This window comes from Nicotiana attenuata, unplaced genomic scaffold (assembly GCF_001879085.1).
Source record: "Nicotiana attenuata strain UT unplaced genomic scaffold, NIATTr2, whole genome shotgun sequence".
Classification (NCBI taxonomy): Eukaryota; Viridiplantae; Streptophyta; class Magnoliopsida; order Solanales; family Solanaceae; genus Nicotiana; species Nicotiana attenuata.
Window position 1 is genome coordinate 960,364 of NW_017670250.1, and position 20,901 is coordinate 981,264.

General features: G+C 40.4%; 1 protein-coding gene across 1 annotated transcript; it reads right to left on the reverse strand.

The window, feature by feature from the left end:
• Nucleotides 1–233: 233 nt before the first annotated feature.
• On the reverse strand, nt 234–1,034 carry LOC109236667. Its single transcript, XM_019402863.1, has 2 exons — nt 698–1,034; nt 234–511 (listed from the first exon to the last, which is right to left on the reverse strand). Exons 1-2 carry the CDS (start codon nt 1,032–1,034, stop codon nt 234–236), a joined length of 615 nt encoding a protein of 204 aa, XP_019258408.1.
• Nucleotides 1,035–20,901: the final 19,867 nt, after the last annotated feature.

Consider the following 20,901-nt stretch of genomic DNA (forward strand, 5'->3'; position numbering starts at 1 on the left):
TTACAAACAACAAAAATTAAAATATTGATATTTCTACAGATCCACCACCGATCACATGACTTGTTTCTCCATCTGGGAGTGCAGGTAATCAGCTACATCTAAATGCATGAAGTCTAAATTATCTTCAGAAATAAAATTTGCTTCAGCATTTTTCTCAGTCTTCTTTAGGGAGGCTTGATAAAGCTCAACAGGTGCTTTGGCGTACGATAAGTACTTGACCAATGCCTTTTTCCTCAACATCTATAGTATGCATTTTCTGCATTTGGTGCTTGCACCGCTTCATGCTTTTGTTCCTTCCTTTTCCACTGTTGGTGGTGAGGAGGGTTCTTTGGTGCTTTATTATTACCATGATTAAAATTTCTTCCCCGACCACGGCCATGACCACGACTGGGGCCACGACCTCCTCCACACTTAGATTGGTGGAAGTTCGTTTCATACACTTCAGGGAATGGACAAGAACTAGTAGGTCGGCTTTCATGATTTTTCATTAATAGCCCATTATGTTGCTCGGCTACAAGAAGATGTGAGATAAGTTCAGAATACCTTTTGAATCTCATCTCTCGATATTGCTACTGTAGGAGCATATTCGAGGCATGAAAAGTGGTGAATGTTTTCTCCAACATATGATGATCAGTAATATTATCACCACATAATTTCAATTGCGAAATAATTTTGAACATAGCAGAATTATACTCACTGATAAATTTAAAATCTTGTAGCCTTAGATGAGTCCAATCATAACGTGCTTGTGCAAGAACGACCATCTTCAGGTGGTCATATCTATCTTTCAAATTATTCCACAGTATGACTGGATCTTTAACAGTAAGATATTTCATTTTCAGGCCCTCATCAAGATGATGGCGTAGGAATATCATTGCCTTGGCACGGTCTTGGTTTGATGCTTGATTTTTATCCTTGATGGTGTCTGCCAGACCCATCGCGTCAAGATGAATTTCAGCATCAAGCACCCAAGACATGTAGCTTTTGCCCGATATATCTAGGGCTACAGATTCATGTTTAGAAAGATTTGACATTATATAGAAAAAGAAAGTTCGTACCTCAGATTATTTCAAAGTATTTGCTCGAGATGTCAGAGTCCCGTGCTGATAACGTGTTATAAAATAAAGACTGTAAAGTGAAGACAAGTATAGAGAAAAACTGATATATTATTCGAATTCAAACTGATATACATAATGAACTGAAATCTCTTCTATTTATAGAAGAAAGAAGCTGTTCTGTAAGCTGCTACTGCAATCTGCTGTGTAAGCTGCTACTATACCAGATATGGATAATCTTATACTGAGAGTAATGTTTATCCATAACGGAGTACTGAAAGGATAAGCTCATTGTACCAGGTATAGATATTCTTCTACCGTGGGTAACGTTTGTCCATAACGGAGTACTAAAAGAATAAGCTCATTGTACCCGGTATGGATAATCTTCTATTGGGGTAATGTTTATCCATAACGGAGTATCGAAAGGATAAGCTTATTATACCTGGTATGGATAATCTTCTACCGTGGGTAATGTTTATCCATAACAGATTGCCGAAAGGATAAGCTTATTATACCCGGTATGGATAATTTTCTATCGAGGGTAATGTTTATCCATAACGGAGTATCGAAAGGATAAGCTTATTATACCCGGTATGGATAATCTTCTACCGGGGGTAATATTTATCCATAACCGGGTACCGAAGTGATAAGCTTCTTCAGGAGGCTTATTTTCAATAAAGTACTAAATAGATAAACATATTTACGGCGGAGTCCCATATGGATAAGCTTCTTCAGGAAGCTTATTTACAACGGAGTACTAAATGAACATCCATAATATAATATATATATATATATATATATATATATATATATATATATATATATGTCTCATTGTCTTTCTTTTTTCCCTTTAATATACTCTTTCCGTTTCAATTGGTGCGATTTAATTTGATTTATACGGAGTTTAAGTAAGAACTAAAATTCTATTAAATCTTGTAATTTTAAATATATTATAATAATATTTATGTGGCTATAAGACCTTTGAAACTTGTAGTGTAAAAGATGTTATAACATTTGTGTAGCTATAAAAGATTCATTAACGGTAAAATATGAACTTTAAAATTAAATTGTCTCTACTATAAGACGTATTAATTTTTTTTAGCTATTGTTAGTTTGAGTGCCTTTATGGATTACTAAAGAACTTGGTTCATTATCTTACTCCTTCCATGTAAAGTAAGTAAAACACAATAATTTTTACGTGAACAATTACCCCGCTCAAAAGGTGCAAAAACCACGACCTACTACGTAGGATTTTAGATTCAACTTCACTAGAATAATGAGACAAATTGTCAAGACCCAAAACCCACTAGTCGTGATAGCACCTAACTCGACCGGCTAGGTAAGCCAACTAACAGTCAATACAATCCAAATGAGATTCATAGGAAAATAGTGAAGAATTTTCTGAACTTTATTTGGTAACCACTACTAGAAAATAGGCCTATGGCAACAGATCTAAAACCGTTGCCATAGACATATTACAACGGTTTAGGGTCCGTCACATCAGGTCGCGTGCCAATAGATCTACTGCAACTGTGTTTTGCAATGGTTGAAGAACTGTTACATAGGCCAATCTATTGCAATGGTTTGGAACTGTTCCCATAGCACTATCTATCGTAACGGTTATCATGCCAAATGGAACGGTTGAAACGTGTTGCAATATCATTTTTTACAATGGCAATTGGGGCTATTGCAACGCTTTTTTATGCTATATCAACGATTATTAGGATCTATAGCAACGTTTATTAGAGGCTATTGCAACAGTTCTCAAAAGCTATTGCAACGGTTATTATGAGCTATTTTGATGGGTTTTCTAGTTGTTGCGACGATTTGGTGGCCTGTTACAATGATTATTTTACCTATATAATAAAGATGATATACTAAAATTTATATAAATCATAAAAGAAACTATTAAACTGCAAAATCATTCAATTTATCCAACTAATATTATCCATACATAAAGCAAGTATACAATAATGTTTTACAAATTCAAGAGTAAGAATACATAAGTTTTTACAAATTTCTAAGATAAAAGTTCCCTAGAACATCTAAAGTCCTTGCAACAATCAACCAATACTCTTAATTGAGGTATCCACTGTTTTCGCCTACCTCTTCTTCATTAATTTCACCTACAAAACAATCAAAACAACAAAATATATCAAATTTGTTTACATGCAACTAATTAAAAAAGAACTCATATGGAAAGGAAAGCAATATAAACAAGCTTAACATAGAATTTGATTTAATCAATTTAACAATATAGTATATAGCCAGAAGATACAGATACAACTAGGGACTACTATCCAGTAATTTTCAAATATGTTTGATATAAGTAGTATAAGTTTCTTGTGACAATAGTAACTATAGAGGAAAAATATCATAAGAAAGATGTTGCAACTTCATTATTTGGAAATATCAGTCATACAAATTCACCAAACTTCATAAGGCAACAAATTCACCAAACTTTAGAAGGCAGTAACTTCATATATTACTCAAGTAAAACACATAAAGCACCAGCAGGCAGTAAGACAACTTCCAACTAACATGCACAAGCGAACATCACTTAAAAGCATCTTCAACAACTCCTAATAATACAAATAGAAGCTACTGAATGTTGAAAACTGAAATTAACCGCCCACACCTTCCATTCATTTCATCAAGTCGCACAATATTTTCTCTGCTTTCAAGACCCAACCAGTTGAAAAGTTCAATCTTGATGAAATATATACAAACAATTCTAGTAATCTGATCACCATGAAGCACATAAAACAAGGATCACATTGTTAAGAGAGGGTGAGGAAAGCACATATATTGGCAACTATGATTCTTTATTGTTAACCATCTAACTCAAATATCTCTAGTTCATTGTCAAACAATAAAACTTCATAGGAATTAGCTTATTGACTCAAAAAGAATCAATAAAAATAATCAATATATATTTTCTCTAGGCTGGGCAGCCGAATGACACATTCAAAAGATAACACTAGGTAATAGAATTCAACACACTTTCATACAAACAGGTACATACACACAAGAGAGAAGAAAAGAGGGACTTAAGTTCATAAGTAAGACTACCGAGAAAGAATCACCACGGCAAAAACCAACTTTTTAATTACCAAAAGTTTATATTCAGAAAGTTTAAACAAGATGAATCCTAAAAATTAATCTAACTCTTAAGAAAACCTCAATATATACATTTCAGCTCTTAAGATAGTCCAGGGAATGAGGAACAATAATTTCATCAATTTATATCTTATAATCTTTTTGTGCCAACTATGAATACACACTGCCACACCCAAGCCCACTCCGACCCTGCAATATCCATCTCAATAGTGTTTGCCTAGATAATATATAAATGCTCATGGTACTATATTTTATGCTTACTAATCAGACACAAAAAAATAAATAAGAAACTCACTTATTTCCGTGAAAAATATTTTTCTTCATACTAAACACATGTGTGCTCCTGCAATTAAGTCATATTTAGTACAGTAGCAAGCTAGTTATCTTAAATTTAGGACCCCTCCATCATTGCCAACAGATCTATAAGGACCTCTTTGAACACCAAAATTGCAAGCTTTTCTTATTTGAATCAACAACCAACTGCTGAAACATAACCTTCACATGAATATTCCAGGTTAGAAAAATAACAGTGCTAAGTTTTTCATTATTACTATCCAAAATCCCTCCGAAGAACTCGTGATGACACCTAGTCTCTAAACTAGGTAAGCCTAGCTTTAACGGAAAAAATATTGATATTTACTAACTTCAAATTAGATAATCTCTGAACAATTACAATTTCCAAAACCAGTAGTACAAGTCATAAGACTTTCTAAGAGTAGTTATACAAATAAATACGTCACTGTTTCAGAAACAAAGGAACAGATGGGAGTAAAACAAATGAAGGTGACTCTGAAGCCTGCGAACGCAGCAGCAGGTTTGCCTTGAGTCTCCACCGCGATGATCCACACTACTACCATCAATTAAATACCTGGATCTGTACAAAAAAAATGTACTGAAGTGTAGTATGAGCACACCACGGCGGTGCCCAGTAAGTATCAAGACTAACCTCGGTGGGGTAGTGATGAGGAACGGTCATGACACCTACTAGTCAAATAAATTGAACAGTATATGATAATGAACTACCAAGATAAAACTAATAAAGTAATATCAATAGCAGGGAAAAATCCTACTACAAATAGTAGAGACAATAAAGGGAAACAGGGATAGTAACGAGCGATAACCAAGTAAAATAACACCAACATAACTGGGACACAGACAAGTAAGAATATGTTCAAACAAAGAAGGCGATGGCAACTCATTCCATCACATAATTTCTAATACACAATTCCGACCATCCCAATCCTCGGTATCTCATGTCATAATATCAAGTTCCACACCTTTAGTACACATGGCACCTTGTGCCCACATATCTCTATCTCATTTTATGCAACATCATCCTCATGTCACTCAGTACATAGGGTCCATAACCAATAAAATAAAGATGTTCAAGGAGTCTCATTTATATTACATAAAGTAGATTACAACTTCTAAACCAATTAGGAAATCAGCAGGAAAAGATGAAGTTCTATTTAGAAATCATTTGAATTCAATACCCTTTTTATAAAATACAACATCGAATGAACTATTACATTTTATATAGGATTTTAATAAAATTAAAACTTAGTAGAAATTCACTTTTAAGTAAGATTCAACATCATCGGGTTAAGGAAAATTTAATTGAGAAACTAATTGAAATAGACCATAACATTTATAGGAATTTGAATTATTGAAAGGTGTATATATATACACGGCGGGTTCAAATTTAAAAGTCATTTATAGCAACGTAGTACTAATTCCTTTATTTTAAATATGATATTACAAATAACTTAACATGACAGGAGAAAATGATTCAACGTAGTGAATTTACTTTAATAACTAATTCACCAGAATAATAGTTTCAGGGAAAGAATTCAAGGAAACAGCAAGTCAAACAATCGACGCCAATAACCCGACCCTCAAAACTCAGTGAAACCCGAAATACAAATCGTCAAAGTTTTAAACAAATGGACCATGATCATTCACCCTTATTACTCCTTGTTGCGGCGTGCAACCCGATCCCACCAGTCCACCCTTATTACTCCTCAATATATATATCATCCTTATTCCTCCTGTTGCGGCGTGCAACCCGATCCCACCTGTCCACCCTTATTACTCTTTGTTGCGGCGTACAACCCGATACCACCAGACAACATCAATTCTCCCTTATTCCTCCTCAACATATCAACAACCAAACACAGTTTAAAATCAACAACAACAACAATTCAACAAGCCAATCACAAGGATTTCTACCACCAAGAGTATGAGTACACAGCAACCAGAGAATCACGGAAAAGCCAAGAAGCACAACAACCTTTACAAAAACAACAAGATATATAAGGCACGTGATAACTACACCGGCAAAGACAACAATTTGGACACATAACATATAGGCACGGGGTCAAAGAGGAATTTCACAATTAAGAATAACAAAACAATAAGGAGGACAATCACTCCAATTAAGGCATTTAATGGCCAAGTAACAAGTAAGAATTAGAGGAAAGTTAACAACATTGTATGGAGCATATAGAGGTAGAACAAGCAATTAGGAAACACAATCATATCGGAAAACTTCCCACTAAATGAACATATGGAACTATGAACCCTAAAGGCAAATTTTTCACAAATAAGTTCGAGCACACACGCGTCACCTCGCGTGCACGGACTACAATTATCATAGAAGACTCAAATCCTAAGGAGGAGTCCCCCACACAAGGTTAGGCAAGATACTTACCTAAATCCGGCCAATTCAATACTCAATTTAGCTTTTCCTTTACCAATTCATCAACGCTCGGCTCAATCTATCCAAAAAACGACTTGAATACATCAAACAATGCAAGAGAAACAACTTCAATTAACAAAGATATGATTCTTATACAATTTGCAAAAAGTCAACACCCCGAGCCCGCACCTCGGAACCTGACAAAATATACAAAAACCAAATACCCATTCCGATACGAGTTCACCCATACAAAAAATTATCAAATTCCGATACCATTTGGTCCTTCAAATTAATATTTTACATTTTTGAAAGATTTCACAATTTTCCCAAAATTTTCCCTTAGATTCCCATGAATTTGATGTTAAATCTAAGATATAATCACAAAATATAGTTGGAAATTGATAAGAGACACTTAACCAATGATTTGGTATGAAAATCTTCTCTCAAAATCGCCTACTCTCGGACCTAGGGTTCAAAATATGGAAAAATGAAGCTAAGAGTCGGATTGCCCAGCTTTTAGCAGGCTGCAGATGTCGCATTTGCGACACTGGGTTTGCAAATGCAAACTCACAAAAGCGAAGAATACTTCGCAAATGCAAAGCCTGAGCTGCCCTGACATTATCGCAATTGCGATAAATACCTCGCAAATGCGAAGAAGGGGCCTTCGCAAAAGCGGCCCAAATATTCGCAATTGCGAACTTCCCTTGCCCAGATGGTTTTCGCATTTGCGAGACTGGCTTCGCAAATGCGAAGCCTGCCAGTCTCAGCCATTTTCGCAAATGCGATACAATGCCCGCAAAAGCGGTGGTCGCAAATGCGACCCATTTACTCGCAAATGCGAGATCAGACAGCAGAAAATCATAAATTTCCTTCCAAACACTCCGAAACGCTTTCAAAACTCATACGAGCCCTCGGGGCTCCAAACCAAACACCCACACAAGTCTGAGCACATAGCATGAACTCGCTCACACGATCGGAACGTCAAAATAACCTCTAGAACCACGAATCGGATGCCAAAACGCATGAAAATCACCATGAACTTCTAGAATTGCAACCAAGCGTCCGAACCATATCAAATCAACTCCAAATGATACCAAATTTTGCAGGAAAGTCACAAATGACATAACGGAGCTGTTCCAACTTTCGGAATCGCATTTCGACCTCGATAACACAAAAGTCAACTATGGGTCAAACACTCTCCATTTTCCAAACTTCAACCTTTCCAACTTTCGCCGAAATGTCTCAAATCACCCTACGGGCCTCCAAATCCAAGTCTGAACGCATACCAAAGTCCAAAATTACCATACGAAGCTACTGACATCATCCAAAACTCATTCCAGAGCCATTCACTCAAAAATCAAATTCCGGTCAAATTCTCACCGCTTAAGCTTCCAAAACTAGATTTCTTCTTCCAATTAGACTCCGATTCATCCGGGAATAGAATCCAACCATGCACTCAAGAAAAGTATTATTAACACGAACTCTACAAAAGAACTGAACATAATAAAGAATCAAATTATTTAAGGACTCAACCTTTCTGGCTGCGAACCATCCCTCATAAAATAAGCAGAGAAAAATTATTCATTCTACTTATTTTCTTCTGCTCACACAAGTATTATACAACGTATTAGAATTTCTTTAAAAAATTTTAGGAAGGATGTCTCAGCTCAAGGCTCAAGGGAGAAAAAGAATCAGGATAGTAAAATCACTATCACGATTAAAATCACTTCCATAATAAGTTAATTTATTTTCATTAAGCTCTCATAATATTTACCATTAAGTTTGGGTAACAACAAACTCTAAATACAGAATATCTGTCACAACCCAAATCGATGGGCCGCGATAGGTGCCCGAGTCCTACCTGTCAAACACCTCTAAGCATGCGTCTAAGATATAAACCTGAATAACATCTGATGACTTACGAGAATAATATTCATGAAGCAAACCTGCCCAAAAAGGCCTACATACATATACGTGCAACATACGTAGGGCGAGCCGACAAGGCTGGTATAGACAACTATATATCTCAAAACTGGAAGCCGGCAAGGCCACATACTATCCAACTAAACATACTGTCTACAGACCTCTAATAGAAATAAACTATACAAAGACGGGATTGAGCCACGTCATACCCATGTATATGTACAAACATATTGTACCAAGATCAAAAGTAGCTCCGGATCAAGTGGAGCATGCCAACTCTCGCTAATCAAAGATCCTAAGAAGGGGGACCGTCAACTTGCCTACCTGTACCTGCGGGCATGAAATGCAGGCCCCATGAAATAGGGCGTCAGTACGAAAAATGTAATGAGCATGTAAGGAATGAAAGTCTGTACGTAAAAGGCATAGATGAAACATGGAACAAAAAAATCTATCTGTAAATCTGAATAACTTTGTAAATTCTGAAACATTTATAATGTTATGCACGTGTATATAATTGTCGTGTCATGCATGTGTATAGGTGTACATAACATCATCAAGCCATTGAGGGCATCCTATCATATCATCTCGGCCACTGTGGGCAACATCATCAACTTATATCAACTGATCAGGTGGTGGTGCGTATATAATGCCGTAACCTTTATATGTATGTGTGTGTGTGTGTGTGTGTATATATATATATATATATATATATATATATATATATATATACGCGTATATAACATCATCTGGTCATAGGTCAATGTACATGTATAAATGAATGAAAATGTGTAATAATCTCAATATTCCTTTCGGACAAACTTTTTAGACTGCGTATTATTCTGAAACCCATGAACAGATGATATAATAATATGTCACATGGGAAATCAAGAACACGGAGACCCCTAGTATTTCCATGAATAGAGTCGTTTATGAAAACTGTGCATTTCCTCGCTTCTTCTGTATAACTTGGACCATGCCAAAAAGAATGAAGGGATGACCTTAACATACCTAGAGTAGGGAAAAATTCGTATAATGTTCTTGAAAAAGGTCACACCGTACTCCGTTAGACCCGCAAAATTTTACGTTGCTACGATTCTTAAAGTTTTCGTTGGAACCTTGCAAGATTTCTCGTGGTTTAATGGAGTATTTATAATCAAATCTTCGTTTGAAATTGATAATGGCAATGTTCTATTTTGAGAATGGCAGCGTTTGTTCTTTAATGGACATTGTTTGAAAGTCATCTCCTAATGTTCTAATTGTAGTAATATGACTACTATTTTGATGATATGCTAATATAAGTATGCGGTGTCCTTTTACTTTGATACTTGGTTGCCACCTATTAAATGACTGAGGAGTCATTGTGGCCAAGTGCCACGTTTTTGGAGGGTAGATTTTATTAATTTTTATCCTCTTATTAGTTAATTGGGTACTGTCCCGTTACCCGGTAATTAATCAATTACCCGCATAATTAAGAATTGTCTCAAACTACTTAAAATTCTACTTATTTTTAATATACGTTATACATCATATTATCACGGTCATATGGTACCTTGTATGGTACTATTCCATAATAGTCGTGTATTATCGCTCGACCCGTATTTTATCCCAAGTCGGCAACCTTCAATGAAACTCATTTTCTTTAATTCGGGTACCCTTTATCCTTCATGACACTTACTTAACGATTGTTATAAATAGAGTAAATATGTTAACCTCAAGATAAACTCACCCCCGAGTCTACGTCAATTAACTGAAGAAAAAACTTTTAGTTTACGAAAACGCGAGATGTTACATCCTCCCCCCCTTAGAAACATTCGTCCTCGAATGTTTAACTCTCCGGGATCTAAATAACCGTGGGCAGAGTCGCCTTTGTAACAACGCTACTATCAACTCTTCCTGTAGAAACTCAATAATTTAATGCCACATAGGACCACAATCATCAATAACGACAATGACCTCACACGACCAATGACAATAACTAACACAAGAATCTGTACACATACCTTAAGGTTGTGACGTCTCAGTCGGACCCTTCTCTGCAGGAGGAAATAAGTAGGGATATCTAGACTTCATGTCTTCTTCGACCTCCCAAGTTATTTCTTCCACATTGTTGTTTCTCGAAAGTACTTTCACGGAGGCTACCTCCTTGTTCCGTAGCTTGCGGATTTTTCGGTCTAGGATGGCAACCGGAATTTCCTCGTAAGACAAGTCCTCTGTAATCTGTACATCATCCGTGGGCACCACTCGGGTAGGATTGCCAGTGCACTTCCGTAACACAGATACGTGAAAAATCGGATGGACAGACTCCAATTCCGAGGGTAATTCTAACTCATTAGCTACTTGGCCCACTCTCCAAATGATCCTACAAGGCCCAATATATCGTGGGCTAAGTTTTACCTTCTTGACAAACCTCATCACACCCTTCATAGGTGACACCTTTAAGAATACCCAGTCATCAACCACGAACTCTAAATCTCATCGTCGCACGCCAGAATATGACTTCGGACGACTCTGAGCGGTCAATAGTCGATCCCGGATCAGCTTTACTTTTTCTATGGCTTGCTGAACCAGATCTGGCCCATGTAATCCAGATTCTCCAACATCAAACCACCCCATAGGTGACCTACACTTCCGTCCGTAAAGAGCTTCGTATGGAGCCATCTGAATACTGGAATGGTAACTGTTATTATATGCGAACTCAATATGCGGCAAATGATCATCCTAGCTACCTTTGAAGTCTATCACACAAGCTAGTAACATATCCTCCAGTGTCTGAATAGTACGCTCAGCCTGTCCGTCTGTCTGGGGATGAAATGCTGTACTAAGACTTACTTGACTCCCCAATCCTTTTTGGAAGGACCTCCAGAAGTTAGCTGTAAAATGAGCTCCTCTATCCGAGATAATAGATACAAGGACACCTTGTAGTCGTACTATCTCCTTAATATAAAACCTTGCATAATCCTCTGAGGAATTTGTAATCCTAACGGGCAGAAAATGGGCTGACTTTGTAAGCCTATCAACAATCACCCATATCGAATCGAACTTACGCTGGGTACGAGGTAAGCCTACGATTAAATCCATATTGATTATTTCCCATTTCCAAGTCGGAATCTCCATAGCCTGCAATAACCCACCGGGTTTCTGATGCTCAATCTTAACCCGTTGACAGTTAGGACACTGAGCAACAAACCCCGCTATATCCTTTTTCATTCCATCCCACCAATATACTTCCTTGATATCATGATACATCTTTGTTGCTCCGGGATGGATAGAATAACTGGAATAGTGAGTTTCTCCCATAACCTGCCGATGCAGCACTGCAACATTAGGCACACATAATCACCCTCGATATCTGAGGACCCTATCTTCTGTAATTTCAAATGGTGTCTTCTCCTTCTGAGGGGTGGTATCTATATAATGAACCAACACGGGATTCTCGTATTGGCGTTCTTTTACTTCAGTTACTAAAGAGGATGTTGTCGTATCCTGAATAGTAATTCCAATACCACTTGAGTCCAGTAACCGAACTCCAAGAATAGCTAGCTGATGAACCTCATGGGCTATTCCCCTCTTTTCTGGTGTAAATATGATAGGCTACCCATAGATCTACGGCTGAGGGTGTCGGCTACTACGTTCGCCTTCCCCGGATTGTATAAAATATCAACGTCATGGTCTTTAAGTAACTCCAACCATCTCCTTTGATGTAAATTCAATTCATTTTGCTTGAAGATATACTGGAGGCTTTTATGATCCGTATAAATATCAACATGAATGCCATACAAGTAGTGCATTCACATTTTTAGTGCATGAATCACTGCGACTAACTCTAGATCGTGGGTCGGGTAGTTCTTCTCGTGCTTTCTTAGTTGTCTAGAAGCATAAGCTACAACCTTACCATGGTGCATCAGCACACATCCCAATCCAACGCCTGAAGCGTCACAATAGATCACATAACCATTGGTCCCTTCTGGGAGCGTTAGAACCGGTGCCGAAGTTAATCTGTCCTTTAAATGCCTGGAAACTCCGTTCGCAAGCATCAGTCCATTGAAACTTTGCTCCCTTCTGAGTAAACTTTGTCAAAAGTGCTAAATGTATTCACATCTAATTGTAATATTCTAGGGTGAACCATCTGGGCATCTCGCAAGAAGATCTATTAGCACATTTGTGATACCCTTCGAAAATGTCAACTAACACAAACAATCCATTCACCATTTTGGGTTACTCTAACCCTAGCCGGATCCTAATGTTCCATCCTTTTTCTTAAACTACACCTGTTAGCCCCCATAGGGCATAACTGAGATGGGTACGACCAATTATACATACCTTTATTACTGTTGAATATATCTCAAAAAGCTTTTATTCCTCTACCTGAATTATAAACACCGTTAACCTTCATTAAATGGGCACCTCGTACTCTTCTTCATCTTACTTCTTTTACTTTTTGAAACTTGTATTTATCTTCTGAATATCTCATTGTCTTTCACCATTAAGGTGGATATGTATTGTTGCCTCAAGACTCCTTATCAAGAAGCTTACGTAAGGTACATACATGTTCTGCTGAAGAACTCACATTTATCCATCATAGGAATGATGCAAACTCGAGTTCCTCTAACTCAACTCTTCCACAGCTATATCTCTTACCAACCTTCTTTCTGGATGTACGCATCGTAGTATTATGAATGAGATAGAGTTTAGGAAATTGAGTTCTTACAACTGAGCTCTATCACATGATCTAGAGTAAGAAGAAAGAGTGATAATCCTAAATGCCATGTATCCTCCTTCTTATAGGTATGGTGCACGACACACCCTTAAACAAGACTCTACTAGACACAGCTTGTAGATTCCCTAGGATATAACTGCTCTGATACCACATTTGTCACGACCCAAACCGATGGGCCGCGACGGGCACCCGGTACCTTACTCAACCGAGTACCAACGTATCTTATCTTTCATATCATTCTATCGTAGGTAAACGAACTGGAGTAAAACATGAGGGAATACAAACTTATACATATGAAGTACGGGCCTATTAGACTAAATAACCACTCGTGTGCTGAACATGGTCCGACAAGGCCATATAATCTTTTACGTACATGACATCTATCTACAAGACTCTAAGAATACATAATTTCCATAAAGGTCGGGACAGAGTCCCGCCATACCAAACAATACACGTCTAAATCATACTAACCAAACAAGCAACTCCGAAGGAAATGGAGCACCCCAACATATTCCACTGAGCTCATAGCTTACTTAGAGGGCTCTCGACCTGTCTATCGGAACCTGCGGGCATGAAACGCAGCGTCCCCAGGAAAAAAGGACATCAGTACGAATAATGTACCGAGTATGTAAGGCACAAAAATGAGTATATAACAGACATGGAAGAAATATAGATTAAATGACTCAACCTGTAAGTCTGGATAACTCTGTAAATCATGAAATACTTATGGTGTTATGCATATGTGTATGAATGTTATGTCATGCATAGGTACATATGTTCATAACATCATCAAGCCTGTGAGGGCATCCCATCATATCATCTCGGCCACTGTGGGCAAATCATCAACGTATACCAGCTGATCAGGTGGTGGTGCGTATATAACGCCGTAACCTTTTTCCCATATCCCATACACAGATAATGTACATATCTATATGCGTATATAACACTATCTGGTCATGGTTCAATGTACATGTATGCATGAAATGCATAAGAAACACATTAATAGGATTTTCTCGGAATGCCATGAAATCAATATGCCTTTTGGATAAACTTTATCAAATACGTATTTTTCTGAGACCCATGAAAAGAAGATATAATAATAATTCACATGGGGAACCAAGAATATAGATACCCCTAGTATTTCTATAAATAGAGCCTGTTTACCGTGAAAATGGTAATAACAATTAAATTTGTTGATGGGATTCTAAAAATACGTGATCTATTTTTATGCTAGTTGTGAAGCAGTTGATGCTATGTGTGTGTAGTTTAAGGACGAACCGCGAGCTAAATTAGAGTAATAATTGAACCGATAAGTCAACCGTTTAGGGCCTCGAGCTAGTCAACTTGGGGCCTCGAGGTCGATTCCCAAGCTCGGGATCGAGCTATTAGGGGCAATCGGGGAAGGGTTAACAGTTGTGAAATAATAAAAGGAGGCTCTTTATGGCCAATGATAAGCAATAAATGAAGAACAAGTATGAAGATAGTAAATAAGAACAACAATATCGAGAGAGTGAGTTAGAGAGAGAAGAGAGAGAGAGAGTTATCATATATTTCATGTAGAATAGTTGGAGCAACATCAATCCTCTAAAAAATAGTAAAGATCCTCTTTATATAGAGGGGGGATATCTTATACGGTACGACATACATTAATTATAAATATATGGAGATGGGATAGCTAGATGTGACACCCTGATCTGAGTTCAAAGTAGGCTGGCTGGACTTCGTTAGACTGAGCCGTGTGTCTTGGGAACTCCCCATTTTTACTTTTAGCCTCGGTAGATATTCTCTTTAGGCCGGGCGCCGACGAGCTGCGAGGAAGGAAACTCGAGCGAATATTTGCAGCCTCGAAGCTACGAGGTGATCTTCCAAAACGTAAAATTGGACCCGTTGATCGGGGAAACCGAATGACAGGGAAATCGCCCCCCCCCCCCCCCTCCCCCCCCCGGTTTTACCGTACACAAATAGTCTCTGCGTTTCTCAGAGTGAAGGTGATAAGGAACGATCCTGAGCTTCTTCCTCCTCAGGTGTTCTTGTAATCGGCATCGGTCGGAGCTTCTATAAATACTTCCCTTCTCTCCTTCTTATTTTCTTTAACCTATTGTGTTCCCAAACCTCAGAAAAGGTTCGCTCTTCCCTTGTTCTCGCAACTCTTTTTCTCCTTCCGGAATCTTCTAGTAATGGCGAAAACTTCCGCCTCCGTTTCTCAGGAGATTTCGGTCTCATCATCTTCGCTTTTATCTCAAGGTGAAGTGGCCACACCTATCCGTGCTGAGGAATGTATCCCCGGATCCTTTGCGATGACTTCTGATTTCAAGGTCGAGAGACCTTCCTCGAAGCCAGAGCGTTGCGAGCCCGTGATTCGGTACACCATCTCGATAACGAACGTCTGGAGGGTGAACACTGACTGCCGCTGGGGGGATACCGTGCTTGTGGAGGTCCTTTCTCGGGAAGAAGATATTACGGCATATAAGGCCGACTTTCTGAGTATGTATACCTATCCATTCAACTTAGCGCCGGTGGGGCCATCCTCGCCCCCGATCGACCCCGTGATTCTCGATTTCTGCCGGTGGTATCAAGTAACCCTTGGTAAATTCATCCTTCATTCTGGCGCGTCATTTATATGATCAGGCATTACACAAACATGATAGAGGAGATGCCCTTCACCCTCAACCACCTGATCAGGATGTATAGCCCTTGTCTCCTCCGTGGGGGCCTAATCAAGCTCTGCTGTCGAGCCTCGAGCTCTCTCTTTGCCTGTACCGACGAGCTTGGGAATGGAGGATGGGTGAACCGATTTGTTCGAGTGAGGACTTCCGATCTGATTCCAGCGGAGAAGATGCCGTTCCCCGAGAAGTGGAACGCATGGCGTAGGTAGACGTGTTATCCAGACTTCCTTTGCTTCTCTTTGATAATGTTTCTCCAAGCATCTTACTTTAATTATCATACCATTTCAGCTTTAGTGACCTGCCCTGGCGCGGTTCCGGTTCTCCAGGATTGGGTCGGCCGCTTATATTCGATCCGCCCATATGTTGAGCGAGTGTGGCGCGATTTATCCCGAGCTCGGTGGGAAGCCAAGGATCACGATAAGCTCCGAAACCTGCTGTAGCCATATTTTTCTATCCAAATCTCTATTAGTAGCGTTCCCCATTCTTTGTATTTAACCTCTGCATTTGTGTAGGTCTGGGGAAAGTCCCATTGGTAAAGGGAGCACTGCCCGTCTAGGGGAACGCCCTGGTGCACGACGAGCGGAGGAGAATGCAGGGGGATCTATCGGATGGACCGCCAGAATGGAAGAAGGTTAAGGTGGAAGAGTCTAGGGTCGACCCGACAGCTCTGACTCCGAAAACTGCGAGAAACCCTCGAGCTGAAGGTGAAGGGGAGAGTAGCTTTCCGATGGCTCCCGAGGAGCGTATAAACTTAGCTGATCCCTAGGCCGTAACGATGGAGGCTTTTGAGTCGGAGCTTGATGCCGTTGTGGTTCAACTTCATGGCGGGAAGACTATGGATGGAGTATCGAGTACTACCCCTGAGTCGGCTGGCGGCCAGGATTCTCCTCGAGCCGAGGTGCTCTTGATAGGATGTTCGTAGGGGCCCAGCTCTGGGGCCCTGGGCGAACAAAGGGTGGAGACTTTGATTGATCTTGCCCACGCCGTGGTCATGATTGATTCTCTTCAGGAAACGACTCTACCACCTGGGGGAGTGTAGGATGCCCCGCATGAAGAGCCCTCCGATATAGGGACACCAGTCGAAGGCGGAGATGCGCCCAAGACACTGCCAACCGTTCTCGAGGGAATTCCTAAGGTTGATGCTTCACTCATTTTTGGCGAAATGGGCAGACTTTGCGAGCGGGTAATTTTTTCTAACTCTATCTGCCGCTCTGGCTGCTTCCGATCTTTGTTTTTCTAACTTATCTTTTTTCATGGCTTCAGGCCATGGTGCTTTATAGCCAGGTTTTCACCTGATGCCAGGATGAGGTGACCCGTCGTGAGCGTGAGAAAGCCTATCTTACCGAGCAGGTTACTCGGCCCCCGTTTACTATTATCTGAATTTTTTATTAGATTCCAGTGCTTTAACATCATGGACCTGCTTCGTGCAGTTTGAGAAGGAATGTGCCTTGCTGAGGGAGGAGCTCCGGGCCAGAGATTCCAAAATTTCCGAGCTTAGACGGTACGTAGGGGAGATAACTTCCGAGAAGGACACCCTCCAGGGGAAGGTGACCTCAGTCGAGCGTCAGCTCTAGGATGCGAAGGAGGATAGTGACAAGTACAGAGGTTACCATTCTGAGCTGGTAGCTGTACTATCTAGGATCAAAGCCGAAGCTGAGGCGCTTGTATCCTTGCATGGGGAGGAAGCTATTGCCGCAAGCGCTCGCGTTGAGAGGGCGTCTGAGGAGGCTAGTCCAAAATTAACTCAAGCTGTGGATCATGCTTGCTTGGAATGTGGAAAGCGGACCTTTAGAGGTTTGCCGAGCAGCGGCTCAGGTGGTGCTAAAAATGAGGGTGGATCCCCGGAAAGAGAAGATGAAGTCGAGAAAGGGCCGTTGGAGGGCTCGTATTACCGGGGTGCAACCCTTGGTTGAGCCATTGACAATGTAGGCCCGATGATGGGTTAGGATTCTGTTTATTTCCCTCTTCGTATATAGTATTTTCATACTTGCATATGTATAAATGGAAACTTTGTGGCTTTGCTTCTTCTACTCCCCTTTCTATCTCGAATTCGGCCGGGTGATCCGGTTTCAAAGTTGGCAAGAATCCTTAGATTCGTGATACGGCCCTGGGGCTCACTAGGCAGGCCTGGGGGCCCTTACGCACTCGGTCGATGCGACCTTAAGTGTGAGCTGGCGTTAGAGCTCTTATACTTTTGTTCAACTGATTTGGGTTTAGTCTCTGAGTCGGGTTTCGACTCAAGCTCATCTGACCCTCAAGCTTTCGTGTTTGCATGGGCTGGCGACAATGGCTCTTATGCCTTTAATCGAAGCGATCTTTTATGTGAATGGCCCTGAGGCTTATTAGGCTGGCGACAATGGCTCTTACGCTCTGCCCTGAGGCATATGTAGTTATCTTTTTTGGGTCTTGTCTGACGACTCAAGTTCATTTGACTCTCAAGTTTTCAGATGGGCTTGCGACGATTGCTCTTACGCTTTGGGCCGATGCAGCCTTTTATGTATGTTGGTGATAATGGCTCTTACGCTTTGGGACAATGCGGCTTTTTATGTATGCTGGCGACAATGGCTCTTACGCTTTGGGCCGATGCGGCCTTTTATGTATGCAGGCAACAATGGCTCTTACGCTTTGGGCCGATGCGGCGTTTTAATGTAGCTTTATTTTCCTCTCGTTATGGACTTTTGAAATGATTTTGCCTGACCCGTCGTTGGTTCGGGAAGAACCTCGATTTCAAGTCGTTTGCGATGATGTTTGAGCACCTCGAAAGGTTTGGCTCGTATGTTGAGTAGCTCGAAGCCTTGTGATTTGGAGCTGACATGGTCGAAGCTCTTTTGCCTGTTGAGGGTAGCCTGTTTAACCAGTTCTTTTTGAAGTAGATTCGAAGTAATGGCCTATGATTTTGAAACGACGGTCGGGCGTCCCCGAGTCGCGTTAGTTTGGCTGGTATAGCCGTATGACCGTAGTCATTTGTGTTTGGCCAGAGCCATTTTTGGTCCCGAGTGTAGTAGTTTAGGTGTCTATATCGAGAGTATGCCTTTTCAGGAATCTTACAAATGCGATATATAGCCTAAACTTCGGGATTTTATGCCTGTAGTAAGGTCTTACAAAATTGTCATGCCTTTGAGGTCTTACAGTTTGTGGATACTTGGTACAAGTATGATTCATGCCTTACTTAAGGTCTTACAGTTTTTGTTGTTTCCTTATGTAGGTCTTACCAGACCGAGTCTGCCTTCTTGGGGTCTTACGGCCTCGGGTTTTTTACTGAATGGCAATGGGCGACAGTCTCCGAGTCATTGAGTTTGTTTTGGCTCGAGAGCCATTACCCGTCAGCTCGGAATTCCTCATTGAGGGCTTACAACTTTGGAGATTCCGACCCTGAGGTCATGCATTTTCTGAGTTTGTGGTGCCAGTCTCCGAGTGTTCGGGACATTTTTCTTTTGGAGACATTTCGTGATTTTCGTGCTGCCTCGTTGAGGGCTTACTAGTTTGGAGATTCCGACCCTGAGGTCACGCGGGTGCCGAATTATCGACGCTAGTCTCCGAGTATTCGGGACGTTTCTTGATGAAGGAATCGTTCTGGCGAAAACGTTGGGTTTTCTTTGGAGTATGAGATATGTTGGCAAAAAAGCATTCCTTGATTATTTGGCACTAGTACATGTGTCTCGGCGATCGGGGCTCGGCTGTGCGGACACGGTTCATTCGACCGTTTGGTCCGGTACATCATTTTCCCATTGGGACCTTATTTGGCATTTCTTGGCTCTTCTGAGCGGATAATTTTCTGAGAGGGTGTCCTTCGGTGCTCGGGATTGATAGAAAAAGAAGACTTGAAGACTTGTAGGATTCCCCTTAGGTAGCATATAGGTGTTGCCTCGTTAAAAACCTTGCCAGCAATACCCTTCCGAGGATAAAATCTAGTCAAAGGAAAAGAGTGCAACACCTGTTCGAGGGCATTCGTGGAGTTTTCAATCGGATGTCCTAGCAATAATATCATTTTAGCATTGATACGTTCTAGTTGCTCGGAAGTTGTTCGCCCTCCATGGTGCCGACTTTAAAAGATCCTTTGTCGACTATTCCGAGGACAAGATATGGTCCTTCCCAGTTCTGTCCTAGCTTTCCTTCATTAGGATTTCGTGTGTTGAGAGTGACTTTCCTTAGAACCAAGTCTCCGACCCCGAAATACCGGAGGTTTGTTCTCCTGTTATAATACCTTTTGATTCTCTATTTCTTGGCGGCCATTCGGATCAATGAGGCTTCTCGTTTTTCATCCAGTAGTTCAAGGGCCATTGTCATGGCTTTGTTGTTTGAGCTCTCGGTAGCGTGTTGGAATCTGGCGCTCGGCTCCCCGACCTCCACTGGTATCAAGGCCTTGGCGCCGTATACTAATGAGAATGGTGTTTCCCCTGTGCTTGACTTTGAAGTCGTTCAGTATGCCCACAGTACTTCGGGCAACGTTTCTCTCCACTTTCCCTTGGGGCTCTCCAGCTTCTTTTTTAAGTTTTGAATGATGGTTTTATTCGTGGATTCGGCCTAGACGTTTGCACATGGGTGGTAATGCATTGCCAGGATTCTCTTGATTTTGTGGTCTTCAAGAAACCGTGTTACCTTGCTCCCGTTGAACTGCCTCCCATTATCGCATGTTATTTCGGAGGGGATTCCGAATCAGCATATAATGTGATCCCATATGAAGTTGATGACTTCCTTCTCTCTTATTTTTTCGAAGGCCTT

Excerpts from the sequence above, each read along its gene's own strand:
- LOC109236667 (XM_019402863.1), bottom strand. The coding sequence starts at position 1,034 with ATGTCAAATCTTTCTAAACATGAATCTGTAGCCCTAGATATATCGGGC. Across the intron at positions 512-697 it reads ACAAGATTTTAAATTTATCA|CCGAGCAACATAATGGGCTA; the intron begins GTGAGTATAATT and ends ATCTTCTTGTAG.